The 16,357-nt window shown below is 51.5% G+C and overlaps 8 protein-coding genes across 8 annotated transcripts, besides 13 other annotated features; all 8 read right to left on the bottom strand.

The window, feature by feature from the left end:
- Positions 1–10,145: a sequence feature (heterozygous, non-Esmeraldo-like haplotype).
- On the bottom strand, positions 102–713 carry Tc00.1047053511245.10 (hypothetical protein, conserved; the record flags this gene model as incomplete). Its single annotated transcript, XM_812957.1, has 1 exon — positions 102–713. One exon carries the CDS (start codon positions 711–713, stop codon positions 102–104), a length of 612 nt encoding a protein of 203 aa, XP_818050.1.
- Tc00.1047053511245.20 (hypothetical protein, conserved) lies at positions 1,017–1,355 on the bottom strand (the record flags this gene model as incomplete). The annotated part of the gene is made up of 1 exon (XM_812958.1): positions 1,017–1,355. One exon carries the CDS (start codon positions 1,353–1,355, stop codon positions 1,017–1,019), a length of 339 nt encoding a protein of 112 aa, XP_818051.1.
- Positions 1,503–1,551: a sequence feature (A-rich).
- Positions 1,595–1,628: a microsatellite.
- Positions 2,113–3,573, bottom strand: Tc00.1047053511245.24 (hypothetical protein, conserved; the record flags this gene model as incomplete). The annotated part of the gene is made up of 1 exon (XM_812980.1): positions 2,113–3,573. The coding sequence occupies one exon, from the start codon at positions 3,571–3,573 to the stop codon at positions 2,113–2,115; it is 1,461 nt and encodes a 486-aa protein (XP_818073.1).
- Positions 3,968–3,998: a microsatellite.
- Positions 4,107–4,145: a sequence feature (GA-rich).
- Positions 4,227–5,771, bottom strand: Tc00.1047053511245.30 (ion transport protein, putative; the record flags this gene model as incomplete). The annotated part of the gene is made up of 1 exon (XM_812959.1): positions 4,227–5,771. The coding sequence occupies one exon, from the start codon at positions 5,769–5,771 to the stop codon at positions 4,227–4,229; it is 1,545 nt and encodes a 514-aa protein (XP_818052.1).
- Positions 6,323–7,375, bottom strand: Tc00.1047053511245.40 (uncharacterized protein; the record flags this gene model as incomplete). The annotated part of the gene is made up of 1 exon (XM_812960.1): positions 6,323–7,375. The coding sequence occupies one exon, from the start codon at positions 7,373–7,375 to the stop codon at positions 6,323–6,325; it is 1,053 nt and encodes a 350-aa protein (XP_818053.1).
- Positions 7,750–7,776: a microsatellite.
- Positions 7,872–11,099, bottom strand: Tc00.1047053511245.50 (hypothetical protein, conserved; the record flags this gene model as incomplete). Its single annotated transcript, XM_812961.1, has 1 exon — positions 7,872–11,099. One exon carries the CDS (start codon positions 11,097–11,099, stop codon positions 7,872–7,874), a length of 3,228 nt encoding a protein of 1,075 aa, XP_818054.1.
- Positions 10,146–10,574: a sequence feature (areas not merged during assembly with more than two copies in the genome that could not be assigned to a particular haplotype).
- Positions 10,575–11,509: a sequence feature (heterozygous, Esmeraldo-like haplotype).
- Positions 11,163–11,187: a microsatellite.
- Positions 11,294–11,644, bottom strand: Tc00.1047053511245.60 (hypothetical protein, conserved; the record flags this gene model as incomplete). The annotated part of the gene is made up of 1 exon (XM_812962.1): positions 11,294–11,644. One exon carries the CDS (start codon positions 11,642–11,644, stop codon positions 11,294–11,296), a length of 351 nt encoding a protein of 116 aa, XP_818055.1.
- Positions 11,510–11,550: a sequence feature (haploid, non-Esmeraldo-like haplotype).
- Positions 11,551–13,715: a sequence feature (heterozygous, non-Esmeraldo-like haplotype).
- Tc00.1047053511245.70 (hypothetical protein, conserved) lies at positions 11,942–16,174 on the bottom strand (the record flags this gene model as incomplete). Its single annotated transcript, XM_812963.1, has 1 exon — positions 11,942–16,174. One exon carries the CDS (start codon positions 16,172–16,174, stop codon positions 11,942–11,944), a length of 4,233 nt encoding a protein of 1,410 aa, XP_818056.1.
- Positions 13,716–13,842: a sequence feature (areas merged during assembly that could not be assigned to a particular haplotype. This can correspond to areas where the two haplotypes were merged or to regions with more than two copies in the genome that were merged during assembly.).
- Positions 13,843–16,357: part of a sequence feature (heterozygous, non-Esmeraldo-like haplotype) that runs on past the window's edge.

Below are 16,357 nucleotides of genomic sequence, written 5' to 3' on the forward strand. Positions count from 1 at the left end.
AAAAAAACAAAACAAAACAAACAAACCGAAAGGATAGCAGGATATTTCCCCTCCCCCAACTTCTTTTTTTTTTTAGTTCATTTATTTCATGTCAATTTCCTTCAGTTGACTGGATACGGTTCGGCGCCTTCTTCGACGGGCTTGCTGCCACAGCCCTGACAGCACATCCACACAAGCACAATAAAAAGCAGCACTGCCATGAGAGAGAGAATGGCGTAGCCCAACTTAAACAGACTTAATAGAAACTCATCGCTGATAATGGAGCCAGTTTCTTTTTCAGCCAACTGCACACTGATGACAGTTGCCCTTTCCGGACCTGGATAGAGTGCCAGTGTGTTGCTGAATGCGCCCTGAGTGATCATAGAATTGGCTTCGTCCGGTGGCCAGAGGTGCAGGAGACGTGAGCTGGGACCCTTACTTAACAAAGCCTGCAGCACGGTGACGTGGACCCTCAGATTTTTATTGAATTCCACAGATGACACGTTGATGATGGTCAAAAAGGCATACTTGCGCAGCAACTGGGGTCCAATGTCCTTGATGAGGGCTGCCTTTAGCTCCGTCAATTTATTTTGCACCACGAACTCCCAATTGGGGCCACCGAACACAATAATGTGCTCCGACGTCGACGGTGAGGATTGTGCGGAGGCGAAAGGCACGATATGCAAGTTCAGCAGCAGCACAAAGGCAAAAAGAAGTACGTTTCTACCCTTCATCTTTTCACTTCACACATACACACACACAGAAAAAAAAACCACATAAAAGAAAGAGAAGCCAAAACAAAATATTCAGATATCTTTTAATGCAGTTCATGTATCCGTGTCTTCCTTCCCACGTTAACTGTGCCTGGGCGACGTAGCGGGGCTACTGCTCTGCACGCCTGAGGGAAGAAACCCAACAGCAACAAATCGGCCCAATAAAAGTTTCGTCCACATGGGCGGATACGAGGAGACAAATAAAAGAAAATCATGTAATTAAAATATTTCAACTTTATCTCCACACGTGACTTTGAGTGATCATCACACACTCGCCGTGGCGGCCCTCGCCTTCGGAAGACCGGCGACATCCCGCAGGACCGCTACGAGGTCGCCCTTCTTTTCGCGCAACCGCTGCTCCGCCGCCATGCGGTCGCAACCGAGCTCCTGCATCAACAGGGCAACGTCCGCCTCCTCCACCGGGATCTGCGCCAGCTCATCCATCCGCTTCTTCTCCGCCAGCTTCTTCTGGAGAATGTCAGCGTGGAGTTTCCGCATCCGCTCCTGCACCGCCTTCTCATCATACTTGCGCACCTCCACCGCCTTCTCCACACGGCTGGAGATGTTTTTCATCGACTCCTGCACATCGGACTGCCGCGTCATTGTTTCCTCGTGTTTATTTGTACAATTTGTTTATGCCTAATTGCGTCCTCGCTTCTTTCCACACACAAACACACACGTCCCCACTCTGATAGAAAGAAGAGAGATAGAGAAAGTCCTCTTTGGACCTCTTTCCTTTTCTTCTCACATAAAAAAAAAAAGAAAAAAAAAGAACAACAACAACGCAGAGAAAGAAGAAGGGGAACACGTTGCAAATGAAGTCGCATTAGTTGGAGCAACGGCACACACACACACACACACACACACATACAGACAAAAACGCAGATCCAGCTGAAAAGTCATGGCGCCACACAATGGCTAGCACTCTCCTTGCGCACATGACGCTCGCTCTTTACGGGACAAAACGGAAAGGAAAAGAAGAACTACTGAAGAACAAAACCCCCCCAAAAAACAACAACAAAACAATGATTTCTTATGTTTATGTGTTTCCTCGTAATTCTTCTTCCCTCCGCCTCCCTCGCTTGTTGATGCTCCTACAGGAGGAGAAAAAAAAAAAGAAAAACACTTGCAGAAACAAACAAAAAAAGGCGGGAAAAATTCTTTTTTTTTTTTTTTTTGGTTGTTGTTGTTGTTGTGTCTTCTTGAATTCCCTCCCTCATGGCCATTTGGCTCTCTTGCGCTCTCTCGCAAGCAACAAAAGAACCCCTCCTCAACCACAGACACATTTTAACAAGGAAGAAACAACAGCAACAGTAACACCTCCTCCCACCACCACAACTCCACTCAAACTCTCATTACATCACACAGAAACACTGGAGATGACGCCAAGGTGTCCCCGCAGGCTCTCAGCGGTAGTTGCCAACGCCTCTAGTGACTTTTCAAGCCTGGAGAGGCGCAACTCCAGCTCCACCATGCCAGGCACGGCAGCAGTTAGTTGTTGTTGTGTGGTCGGTAAATGCGGTGTCGACATGAAGCGATTCCTTTCACTTCTATGACTCGAGAATTCATTACCAAATTCTTGCAGAAATCCGTCTCCGCGCGGGGTGGATGCGCGTGAGTCCCGCTTTAGACGCATCTCTTGATACAGTGGAAACGGTCGTCGTGTTCGTGGAGAACCAAGAGGCGATGTGTTGCTTGACGCAAGCGGCGTGGTGCCGTTCGATCCAAATGTTGAGTTAGACGCCAGGCACTCTTCAAGTGTACGTGTGGAAAGAAGAAAAGCGGTTTCATACTGTATCAGTGCTCGCCGCATTCCACGGTATGTGATGGCTTGTTGAGATAGAAGAAAGGCGGCAATTTGGCGCGAGATGAAATTATGTCGATCCCGCTTTGCCCGATAAAGTTTCCAGGTGCGTTGAATAAGACGTGCCGCCTGCGGTGGGATTTTGCCGCAAAGCTCATTGTTGCGGAAGAGTGTGTACAGGTTGCGCTCTGCTTCCGTCAGCGAGAGCGCCTCATTCATGACACCCACCGTCCAGCAGAGTACAATGACACCAAGCAGGGTGACGCACACCGCGATTACACGTCCTGGAAAGGTGACAGGTGATGTCTCACTATATCCAGCGAGTGAGGCAGTGCTGACGCAAAAATAAAACGATTCACCGAGGGTCGCCCCTTCTGCCTTTGCGTAGGAGCAAGCAAAGATGAATATTCCAGCAGCAACGGCACACAGCGTCACAGCGAGGTGCTCAAGAAGAAAGGCCGTTCGAATGAAAAATCGATAGTTTAATCGGATGCGAGCGAGACTTGCAATGGCGTGTGAGAAAACGGATGTGTGCGCGACATGCGTCCCATACAGGAGGAAGACATAGAACCGAAGAATCAAAAAACCATCCAGCCCCACAAGCCACTCAGGGTTCATGTCATCTGGAAGCGGTGGGCATTGAAGGATCCATACAAGCATCTCCAATAACATATTAATAAGAGAGGGGGAGTGAAACACACTCACTTCACGCCTCTTCCCACTCGCCCGGTTTGTTATGCCGTGAAATTTTGCCTTCACACGATGTATGCACACAATGGCCACCTCCCCCGCCAGTGAGAAGAGAAGAATAATGGAATGCGTGACAACCCTGCCTTCCTCAAAGAGTGAGAGGGCGTAGCAGATAACAGCCAAAAAACACATCGCCCCGCGTAGCCAGCGGCGATTCGCTGCGAGGCGTTCCATGCGAGTTAGTTGACGGATGCTTCGCGTCACGGGAGGAATGACTATGGGCGTCTGCGGTTTAATCATCTGTTCGGCGCGTTCACGGAGCTCCATGCCTGTTCGCTTTCTTCCTTCTTTTCCCCGTATTTATGTGTCGACACGTGGGCCCTGCGACCTGCCAATTCTAAAACGATGCGTGCGTGTTGGGCTGCTCCCCACTCAACCCGCCTTTAATACCGGACAAGAGACTGCGCACATGCACAGCCCCAACAGCGTTACAGAAAGAAACCAGAAGAAAAAAAAAAAAACAACAGGCAACCCTCAAATTCCCTCCTTTCATTTTTCCTCTCTCTCTCTCCCACACACACACACACAACAAAAGATACGGGCGACCAACCTCGCCCCACCACGCACACACACAGGGAGAGGGAGGGGTAAAGAGGCAGAATCACCAATAAGTAACGTCCGCGCAAATAAAAAACCGAAAAGAAAGAATTCGGTCAAATGTACCACCACCACCACCACCACCACCACCACCAACAACAACAACAACAACAAAACACAATAAAGAATGCCCACAAAATCGTAAACCATGTACTTAAACAACGGAGTCTTGACGCGGAGAGCAGGATACCAAAAAACCCACGGAGGGAGAGAGAGAAAGAAAGGAAGACGGAGGTGAAGAGTAAAATAGGCGACGCTATAATACAAACACACACACACACACACATTTGCATGTATTTGTGCGTGTGCATACATACAATGGATCAAGAGCATGAATGGGCGAGACTGGGAGGGTTTGTTGGGGCCGTCGCCGCCAGAGATTCCATCAGTGCAGCGAGGCGACTACATGTGTTTTCTAGCGTCTCTACTTTTTCCAAGAGATTTGTCACATCGACATGAGCAGTCGTGGCACCACAAACACCCACCGTATCCGTTGAATGGAAGCTGCCCCTCCAAAAATTGTTCATGACAGTTCGTTCCACTTCTTCTCGTGTTGGCATCCTCTCTCGGCATTCAACACATTTTCGAAAAAAGGCATCCACATCAGCCTGCTGCTGAGCATGTTGCGCCGCCCGCAAAAGATGACACAGGTGCTCCTCATGCCCTTGGTCCAAGAATCCAATCGAAGGACTGACGCGGCTCGCACGAAACCGCTGCGTCGCGTCTCTCCACTCCTGCCGTTCCCGACGCAAACGCGAGATATTTCTAGTGAGAGCCCATGAGTAAAACAATGCTTTGGCGCACTGCATCTTTCCATCTGAGAATGGAGATTTAAGACGATGAAATCTCCACATTGTTTGAATAACACGCGCGGAGTCCTCTCGCAACAAATGGGAAAGTCTCTGACAACGCATCAGCATATACATGTTATGCTCATTCTCATTCTTTGTTAGGGAGCCGTGGAAGATGACCACCAGGTAGGCGATAAGTACAAAACTAATAACCCACGCGATAAACGCTACAAGTTTCCCTGCCGTTGTTGCTGGGGTAATGTCTCCGTAACCGACAGTGCTAATTGCCTGAAAGGCGTACCAAAAGCCGTCATGGAGGGGCACATGTTCGGCCTTTGCGTACATAAAGGACAGAGTGACCCACGACAACAGTGTTGCAAGTGACACAATCTTTGCTTTGCGGTACACAAGAGCTGTACGCACCGTAAATGACGTGGTTAAAGGCATCGCCGTCATCGCCGTCATGGCCCTACAAAAAAATCGATAGACGTAAGCCGCATTGTGAATGTAAAACGCAACAGCATACAGGCGGACAAATATAAAATAGTCTAAGAGCTCAAAGAATGGTCGCCAAAAGAATATCAACGGCGGAGTTTGAATATTCCAGACTATTATTTCCAGCAACATTTGCAACAGGAACGGGGATGTAAATATGTTACGGTGATCCCTGTACAATACATTGGTCAGCCCTGTGTACTCCGCCTTGATGGAATACACCCTCAATATAATGAGCACGGCCGCCTCCGACACCGCAAGAATTGTCCACTCCACAACCGCAGCGGAGGGGAGAAGCGAAAGAATAAACACCAAAACCGCAAGCAGTGCCTGTACACCGCGCAGCCAGCGGTGATACGCCGCAAGGAGCTCAAGGCTGGCAATTTCATTCGTAACAACCGACGGGGCGCTGTGTAAACTGACATCAAAGTATAATTCGTCACGGAGCAGATGTTTCACACGTGTGCCAAGCAGACGCGGCCCCAGCGTGAATGCTCGCGTCTTTCGCCGGAGAAGGCGCAAAAACCCGCGATTCTCACGTCGTCGCGGCGATGATCGAGACGACCCCGAAGCGGAGTCCATCTTTGCGCCACTCCTTTTTTTTTTTCTTTCTCTTTTATTGTTGCTGTTTTAAAATTCAACAGGGATGTTTATCAATGCAAACTGTTTGTGCCCTGTCTTTATATATGCCACAGCAGTGTCTGTGTATGTGTCTCTCTCTATCTCTTTATCCCCCCACCCTGTATATATATGTTTGTGTGTGAGCGAGGAACGTTGGGCACTTCTGTCCCCATCTATGCATGCGCAGAGAACAAGTAAAAAGAAGAAGGAAAAGGAAGAAACAGCCCACAAATCAATGGGAGGAATAATAACACACCCACATTCACACACACTCTGCTTTCGGTTTAACTCAACGGTGATCAGACGGCGAATCCCAGTATACAGAGTGGCATGAAAACCACGATCCCACCCCTCCACTTCCCGGTGAATATGAAGGCAAGCGGGACGGTGTCTCATGCGGAACACAACTGACGGATCCCCCACCCCATCGGTGATATGCAAATGCAGCGCACACCGCCAAACACAACTCCAAAAAGGCAATGGCTGCAAACAGTAACTCCTCCCCTTCAGTTTCACATCCTCCTTCTTCTATACTCGGTCAGCCGAAGAAGTTGCTCCTCACAGGACTGCAGGAGTATCAGGACTGGATCTTCCTCGTTACTCTTCTCCCCGATATCATCAAAACCCATCTTTTCCTCATCCCTGACACTTTTTGACCGGAAAACATGACGGGGATTCGCAAGCAACTCAAACTCCCGCTTCAGTGCTGTCATCTCGCGCTGCTGAAGCACAAGATCCCGCTCCAATACTTCAATGTGCCGTACCATTGGTGCCACAACATGCGACAGGAGAATCTCCTTCTGACGCCGCTCCTCTCTCAATATATTGGACAATTGATCCACAATGAAAAGAAGCCGCTGCCGGTCATCATCCGCGTAGGCATGTGCAAAGGAATAATACGGAGCAAAACAGGAACAACTGCTGCTGCAGAACACCTCTTCATTATTACCTGTACAGGGACCAACACCGATACCTTCTATTCGTGTCGACCCATCCGTAATGTCGACAAGAAGGTGCGCGTCGGGGTCTGTGGCGCACGACGCACCGTACACATCACGCGGGGTCTCCTTTGCTTCCTCCACGTGGCTTCCATCATGATGCCGCCGTGTATCGCGAGTCGGTACTTCTTGCTGCAGGGGAGGGCTGCCGTTCAGTGAGCTTGAGAAATGCGAAGAAAGCTCACAACTCATTGTGTCTGTTGCTGCTATTTCCACGGCTCCCACATCCATTCTATCGTACGATGCATTCTGACTGGTCCCCACTGGGACACTTCCATCTTCCCATTGCTCTTGCCCAACTAAACATATATTTTTTTTTTTTTGTTGTCTTTTTCGTCGCTTAGCGCGCTGGTGTAGCTCCTGCGCCTGCTCCCTCAGAAGACCCTTCTCACGGAAAAGTTTTTCTTCCAGCCCAGCGAACCGCCGCTCCAGTTCCTTAACGCTGATCTGACAACCTTTTGGGGTCTCGTTATCATTCTCCTTGCCATGAGTGCCGCCACCACCCTCTCTTCGCGCTCTGGCGATAAGTCGCCGTAGTTCCAGCAGTGACTCCTCAACGTCAGCCATCCATCACACGAATGTCAGTGCCTGCTGTCCGTTGGCTTGTCTTTCTGTGCCTACAAATACTTTTCCCAACAGTCCCCGCTTCTCACAGAGAAAGAAAATGAAGGAAACGAATTGAGACAACTCTGCCGCTTTGGCAAAATACCCGAGACCTTACATGAATCCTTATTTATTCCATTTCCACCTTCTCCTCCTCTTCCCACTCCATCGCCAGTTTCTCTTTATTTCTAATTTATGTACTTTGATGTATAGCGATGCTTCAAGATGAAAGCAAAGTAAAAAAAAAAAATGCCTGGCTTTAAACAAACACACACAGACACTTTCCTCCCCCTCTAAAATTTCATGTTTTTCACCTTCGGTTTTTAAACGACTCATTGTCTCTCTCCCTCTCTCTCTCTCTCTCTGTGTGTGTTTGTTTGTGCAGCTCCAGCGGCGCCTTTTCCTCCGCCCGCATTCTCTTGTGGTCAAGACTTCTTACATGGTGTTTTCACCACCGTCGCTATTCCTTTTTCTTACCATTACCACTCGTGATCACACGGCTGTGATACTTTTTCCTATGTCCTTGTATCTTGCTCAGGTCAAAGAAGCGGGTCTTTTCCTTTTCCTCAATGACATGCCGCACGAACTGCAGTCCGGCGATATTGTAGTCCATGCGCCCTACAGCATGATCAAGACCCTCGGCAATCATGCGACGCAGCGCGTGAAGCCGGCGGACACCGTGCGCCTCCGAAATTTCACCAGCGATAGCGGCACGTGCCCTGTTGCCAACCGCCGCAACACCAGGCGGCGCTGCAACAAGAGCCAAGACAATTTTCGCGGCAATCTCATAGTTCAGGACCGCCCGCTCCCGCAGCATCTCCTCCAAATAGTTGAGCAAGGCATCGACATGTGTGCTTGTGAGCGAGGAGAGAGCGTGTCGTACCTCACTGGGGCGCACACTCTCAATGACAGACCACAGATACTCCCATACCGTCTTGTTTACAAGAAGCGGGTGTGGTGGTGTGAGATCCTCCGCATTTTCACGGCGTTGTAGCTCTACACTCACAAGATCGAGGGCCTCCATGATTTTCTCTGCAGCCGCAGCCGCGGTGGTTGTCAGCTGTCCAGCCACGGCAACCTCCGGATTCTGCTGCTCGAGCGTTTGCATCGCCACACGCTTTGCAGCCTCCTCGTCCATTGCTTCCTGTGCCATGCGCTCTTCTTCCTCAGCCGGAAAAACAATATCTTGCGTGCGCAAGAAACACCGAATACATTTGTCCATCCCTGCGGTTGCGATGCAGGTGCCATTTGCCGTTGCTGCCACAGTCCATACCCCGCGCTGATGCTGCCGGAACAATTGAATCATTGTCCAGTTATCACCATCCCAGTGCTTCACGGAGCCGTCTAATGAGACCGTCAGCAACTGGTGTGTGTCGCGCAAAAACTCGACCTGGGTTACGTAGTCGTCATGTGCGTGAATCGCGCGGTGGCAGTCACCAAAATCAGTGCCCCAGAAGCGCAGGGATTTGTCCATACCCACAGAGGCCACAAGTGTCCCATCGGAAGAGAATGCCACGGCCGTCGGTGGGAGTTTGTGCCCAAACAGCGACAGATACGGTTTCATGGTATCAGCAAAGAACAACTGAATGTTTGTGTTCTGCAGGCCCACCGCCACAAACCGGTTATCGGGGCTTAAGGCTAGAAACAAGGGAGCCTCAGTCAACTCTATTTCCATCGACTGCAACAACTGTGGCGCGGCATTACTATTAACGTGATTGTTCTTAATATTATCATTGTTACTCTTTTTTTGACTGTTATCCGATGATTGTTTCAGTAGTGCAAGTGTCCATACAATGAGACGACGGTCAAATCCAACAGACACAAAACCACTGCTGTCTGGTCGCCGTGCCACGTGTCGCACGCCTCCCACATGTACATCCGGTTCGGTGAATACGACACTCGACGCCGGGAGATCAACCATAAGAATGGAGCCGTCCTGAATTCCAACACAACATAAGCTGGACGAGATGGCAGCCATGGTGACTGCACCATCAACGGCGACGTGACCGGTGCATGTGAGCACCCCTGTTTCGTCGGCGTGCTGAACATTCGCTTCCTTCGCGTCGTAAAAATCATGCGGTTCTCCCACCTCCGTCTCACCCTGCTGCACTTTGATGGAAACATTCCACATCATCAACTTCTCTGCGCTCATAGAGAGAAGTGTGGTGTCGTCTTCAACAAATGTCAGCTGGCGGATGTCAGATTGGTGACCCCTCTGTTCCATCGTTTGACGAGGTTTGAGGTCCTCGAGTGTCCACGTCGCGCCCCCCGACAGTTCAGTGGTGGTCAGAGCGGTTGTGTAGGTGCACACATTGTTGTTGTTGAACGCTATGGCAACATGCAGACGATCGGCATCACGAAAACTACCGCTTGTGGGCGGAATAAAACATGCGCTGCGTACCTTTTGGTCCAGAAAGAAGGTACGGAGGAGGACAACTTCCTCCGTTGCGGATGCCGCGGCGGGAGCCCCGCTGGCGCTGCCTGGATTGGGGCCGGTCCCATTTGTTATTTCCTCCGGAACTTTATTCGGCTCCCGCCTGCTGTTCTTCACCCCCACTTCCACCTCTTCTTCCTCGTTGTCATAGTCAGCATGGGTTCCCTCCCCACCGTCTTTCTTCGCCGCACACCGCTTCCGCTTGCGAGAAACCTTTTTACGCACCTCTTCTCGTGTCAGAATGCGGAATATCTCCACTGTCTTGCTCGTGGTCGCCAACAAGAACGCACCATCGTGTGAAAAAGACATGGACGTCACAGGCTTCTGCAGTTTGCGCTGGATGCCGCCGTGCTCCACAGCCAACGCTATCATCGTCATCGTCGTCCCTGCGTCATCTCCGTGCATGTCATCTGCCTTCAGCAGGGCCTCTGTGTTAAACACCTTCAACTGACTCTCGCGTAGTCCACAGTAGAGACGTCGCCCAGCACTGTCCATCCGCAGTGACGACACCTGCGCATCGGAGGCAACGAGTGTCTGCACACACTGCCGGAGGAAGATATCCCACACCTTAACAAGTCCGTCGGCAGCACCCGTTACAACAAATCGATCCTCCTTCTGTGGGACAAACTCGATGCCCACGATACCCCCACGATGACCGCGTAGGCGGAAGGAAGCCTCTTGCGTCACAAGGTCCCAGACGGTAAGGTCCGTGTCCTGACCCCCGCTGCACATATACGCACGCTGGGAGCCGGCAGCGAGGGCAAGGACAGTTGTGTCTACCTTGTGCCCGAGCGCATAGAAGCGGCAAAGAGGTAGGCCGTAGTTGTTTGTCGGACCACAGGAGAAGACGGCAACATGACCATTGTGGTAACCAACAAGCAGCATCCATCCATCCAGTTCCAGAGAACTTTGCCCTGTCGTTGATGATTCCAACGACAACACACAAATGGCAGTGACCTCTAGAGGCATCTTTGCCTCGGCCGGTATCAATGCGTGCTGCAGTGCTCCACTGCGAACGGAATATACTCGCACAGCCTCAAGACTTGCAACAAATACAACGGCACTCGCCACAGCGGTGTGTTGCCGACTCCTGTGACGAAGACCGATCCTACCGCCGCTATTGCTGCTGTGGTGCGTTGCTAAATCCACGTACGAGGACGGCGCAACGACGCTGCAGAGAGTCAGAGATGCATTGCTGGCAACCGCACCTCCCTGTGGACCGACAACGTAACGCAGGTATGTCTTCCCCACCATTGTTCCCCCTCTGTTTGTGTGTAAATATATATAATTGAGAAAAATCAAAGAAATGGTTGAACCAAAAAAAAAAAAAAAAAGAAAAAAAGTGGATTCAGGAGGAGAAAAAACGTCGAACATCCACCACCACCACAATTATTACAATTATTATTAATAGTAATTTTTTCTCAGATTTTCAAACAACCGATTCCGTTTCACACAATACCACCCAATTTGTTCAGCAGCATCCATTGACCCTTCTCGTACATGATGCCCCGCACCCTGGCACTCGTTTGTCGCGCTGTCACTTCAAACTCACGACGCAGCTTTCTGACGTAGTACGCCTTGTCCGTCACGCGGAGTTGGGCGTGCCCGGCCTTCAGCAGCTGCCTGTAGAGCGTGCATGCCTGCTGCGGTGTGGGCTCCACCGGGGCGTAATAGCGACTCGCATCGATGCGGCGTCGCTCCAGACGCATTCGCCGCTCATTTGCGCGCATAAAGTCCGGGCGACCCTCTTTCCACCAGCGCCGCTGACCGCCAAGAGTCCTGCAGGTCGCGCGTAGCATCCTAAAACTATATGTATTCACTCCCACCTCCCTCCCTTTCGCCCCATCCAAGAAAGACACGCACAAGAGAATACACACGGAAGAAAAACAAAAAACAAAGACAAAAAAAAGAGGGAGTTGTGACATTTCTCACAGCGCCTCGCCCTGTGCCACCGTCCTCATTTAAATTCCAACGTGCCCATTGATTCTCTCTATTCATTGCATCTAAACCTTCTCTCTCTTCTCCTCTCCTCCTCCCCTACACACTGTTATATACAAAGATGGTTGAAAGTAATGTGGTGACCACCATCTCCAGCCTCATTTCAAAGATCCTGATGGCGGTGGCGATGAAATTGGCGGGTCAACCCACGTGACAACTCGTCTCCTCTCAGAAGGCCCCTTCTCCTTCTTGAAATGCGCTGGTGCTCTGCGATCCGTCGCCACATTCACCCTGCCTGACAAACATGGATTAGAAAAGTGACTTGCAAGCAGGTGAAACTTCGGCTTGCAGAGGAATTCGCGTTGCGCCTCTGCATTTTCTTTTTTTTCGGTAAAACGCTTTCGGCTTATGTCATTCTCGCCATCTACTTCTAATACCGCTTCCTTTTTCTTCTTCTGCCAAGAGGAACTAAGCCCGTCAGTACGACGGCACGGTTGCTGTTGTGGTCGAATCCCCACGGCGGGTGTTGTGTTCACGCGGCGGACGCGAATTCCCGGCGCCATCCGCGTCGCAGGCGATCCGTGACGCCGCGGGGCGTCCTGCAAAATTACCAACGCCGCAAGAATGTCAGCACGCAGCGCCTCTGTAATGAGGCAATATGGAAGGATGATCGTACGCCAGCGGACCAGAAGCTCCTGTCGCTCTAAGGCGCCAGCGAGGAAGATGAGACGGCGGTACGACATCTCCGCCAGCACAATTTCTGCCAGTGCGCAGTTCTGCCGCAACAGGTGCCAGCGATAACTTTGACTGATTTCAATGAAGGTACGATCTTCATGCTCCTGCCTCCAGAGCGCCGTCCGCGGGGTGAGGCACGAGGCCTTGGAAATCCCTGAAGCTCCGCAACGCAGAGAAAGCAACGATGCGCACACATGTGAATTTCGAGACTTTGTCGCCTTTTTTACTTCCTGTGGAAGACAATTTTCAACGACATGGGAGGCTTGTCGGGGGAGCTCCACCTTCTCTTCCTCGTCCCCGTCGTCGCCCTGCATGTCAATCACTATGACCACATCGCTCGTGTCACCCTCGTCATTGGTTTTAGCGTCTTCCAGGAAAGGGATGTCACCGCACTTGTTTCCAGCGGCAACAGAGGGCGGAGAGAAGGAAAAAACGGCACGATGCGGTGCTTCTTTGGCTGCCCTCCTTACGGAGTGTTGTTGTCGCTGCTGTGCCATCATCTGTCTCTTTTTATTCTTCTTCTTCCAATTGCGGCGTTGTTCCCTCACAATTGCCTCTTGGTGCTCTTTGATCTGCTGCTGCACGACGACGCGGCGGTCACGGTATTCCTGCAGAAGATAACGCTCTCGCAATTTTTCTTCCAACGAGATGAATAGCTGACGGCGAATCCTTGCCTCTGCATGCTGCACAACGCCCCGCCCTTTTCGTTCCATGGCAAAAACCGCACTCGCCGCGTCAAAACTGTTGTCGCCGTCAGATTCCGCATTCGTCTCTCCCTGTGACGGGCAGCCCTGAACATCCTTGACGCATCTTTCCAGTCTGTTGCCAAAACCCAGCGCAGGGTCAGGCACACAGTTCGCCCGTTCATCGATCAGCTCGTTCAGTGACTTGGCCGGCCAACTCGTCGACGTTCTCGGTGTGGCCCTCAAAGGATTCATGCCATCTTCCCCATCGCCAGTTCCGTTTCCTCGTCCCTCCGCCTGCAACTCCATCCTACTGACGAGTTGCTCCCGCATTACATTGTGACGTCGGCGCTCTTCTAACCAGCGCTGTCGCTGCTCCAGCAATCGCCGAGCCTGCCGTCCTGCTCTCAGGGCGGCCCCACGTACGCGCAGAGCTGCTTGTACGGGGACAATCGCCTGTCTATGAGCACGGCGCCTCAGAGGCACAAGGTTCCATCGCACCGACCAGCACGCACGCAGAAAGGCCTGAAGAATAAGTGTACCGCATTCATGCAACTGTGCCCAACCGCGTAAACGGGCCTCTTCAAGTTGCTCCAACGCCCCCGAGTCATACAACTTAATGAGACCGGAGTCTTCCCTGATGATGACGGACGGTGCCTCTCTTGCCGATACCGGATTGTCTCTAACCAAATCGACACCCACACGACGGATTGTATTCTTCTGCCACACCCCTGCTGCTTCTTCCTTTTCTTCTTTAGCAGAGACATAAGATGTGTAGTCCACGATAGCAGCGGAACAAATAAGTTTCGCCTGAATTATCGGCATGAATCTGTTAAAATTTTCAATGGAAATGTGGAACAGCGGCGGGAGTGGACGCCACATGTCCCCTTCTGAAACATTTTGACGCCGATTTAAATGGTATGTGAGACGCGTCGCCACACGTGTGGCGTCCACAGAAAAACGGTAGCGGGCAATAAACTCTCCCAGCGTAAAAATCTCCAGCGGCTCCCGTGCTGCTACTGCGGTTTGTGATTTTCTGCTGGTGCATTCACTATTGATTGACGATACCTCCGCGTAGCTGCTGCCCACAGCCCAGTGAGCCACCACCCACGCACCATGTCGCTCGAACACTCCGTTAGACAACACCGGCCAGATTCCACTTCCTGTTGGACTTCTTGTCGAATTGGGACTAAACAACTCGAGAGAATCAAAAACATCCAGCAGCTTCGCACCTGTTGAAGAGAGTGATGAGAAGAACTGCAAACGACACGTGGTGTCACGACCACCATCTATATTACCGTTACCATTCCTTGCGTGATACTGCCGTAACCACCGCAACCAATCCGACACTGTGATCCCCAACAACACGTTGCGTCGGGCCGCAAGATCCGCTGCTGCTGCTGATGATGATGATTTTGATGTAACGGTTGGTGCACGTAACACATCAGCCATGTCTGCAACGGACTCCTCAGCGCAATGAAACCCTAATCGAAGTGCACGATCCGGTGGCGATGAGGTATCCACATAACCGCTGCAGGAGGCTGCACTCACAAACGTCATCAGGGCCGGTACGACCTGCAGGACCAGCCAGTGTGCAAGGGAGGCAAGAAAGTCATGGAACAACAACCCCGATGGCCCATTGAACAATGCGGTGTTTGTTTCCGCCGCCAAATTTACCCGCAACCAGTGAGTAGCGATGCGCCTTCCCTCACTAGAAAAGTTTTCCTTGCAGGGATACATAAGAAGGGCGAGCATCTCAATCAAGTGATCTCGCTGCGCTGGCGTGAATGGCAGTCTGGATGCGCCACCAATACCACACCCACTGCCATTAACATAATCGTCGTGGCGGCACAAAGTGCTTCTGTCACAGGATGGCATTGCAGACTCTAGGTACGACTCAATATGCGCTACAACCGCCATCGCATTTAAGAGCCGCTGAGTATTGCTGAGGTTCCATGGACTGCCGTTACTGTTGTTGTTGCTTTCGTCATACGCACCGCCAGGGTTATCTTTGGCCCATCGCCTCAGATGGGAGCCTTGTCGCTGAAACGCCCTAACCGTACGATGCAGATCCTCACGGGGATTGTCCACGTGCGCTCCGACTGCAACTCCCGCCCCCATTTCCTCCTCACCGTCTGTCGACAGCCAACACCGCCGCAAGGAGGCAAGGTGACGCTGCACAAGCACCACATTCTCCACGTCCAACAGTCCCACTTTAATTTCCCCAACGCTACCACCCCAATGAATATCACTACTGCTGTTGCCATGGCAGCTCAGCAAGAGACGCACCCCGGTGGATGGGGGAACCCATCGAAAAAAACCATCCACCAGGAGGCGCGTGCAGTGCCGCACCACAGCGAGCACATCCTCAAAGCGACACTTCTCTTCCCAGGAGAGGGCGTGCCGCAAAAGAACCATCTGTTCCACAGAAGTGGAGAAGAACACAGCACACAACAGGCGTTCCCATGCAGTAATAGCCGACAAAGACGCTAACGAGGGCGGCGTGGGGAAAAATGTCTCTAAAGAAAGGGCAGACGGCGGTGCAAGTGAGTGATAGAAACTCGCATAACTCGCCGGACTCCAGACAACGTCAATAAGATAAACGTGCTTTGCGAGCAACGCCACTGTGTTCCACGAAAGGGTGGTAGCGTGCAAGGAGGGGCAGGAAGAAGAGGGTGCGTCTGGGTGTCTAGAATTTATCTCCTGCTCCTTCTCACTTTTGGTCTTCTCCGCGCCGTCTGTGTCCAAGATCATGCCAAACGACCACCTCGTGGCCGTTGATAAAAGCCCTAGCACCCGGATTCCGGCTGTGGCCTTCTCTAAGCAAAAGCGGGGTGGTGGCACCTCCGCCGCCGTTCTTACCGGAGAGGTGCTGCGCGGTGGCCGCTGCCCATAACGGCTCACATCACTCAAAGGGGAAATCGACATGAGCCGTTCATCATCTTGCAGCGGTTCCAATGGCCTGCTTGTCATCTACGAGTCCTTGTGGGTTGCATGCAACGTCCCCGCCCCACGGACTCCTCTGTATATTTGGGTTCGGTCTATCCCGGCAATTCGGTAAAGCAAGAAAGAAAGGAAGAAAAGAAAGCAATAAGTACGAAAACCCATACACACCACCTGCGTGATGTTGTTAATGGCGGGAAGTAAACACACACA

The sequence above is a fragment of the Trypanosoma cruzi genome, genomic scaffold, assembly GCF_000209065.1.
Source record: "Trypanosoma cruzi strain CL Brener 1047053517081 genomic scaffold, whole genome shotgun sequence".
Lineage (NCBI taxonomy): Eukaryota > Euglenozoa > Kinetoplastea > Trypanosomatida > Trypanosomatidae > Trypanosoma > Trypanosoma cruzi.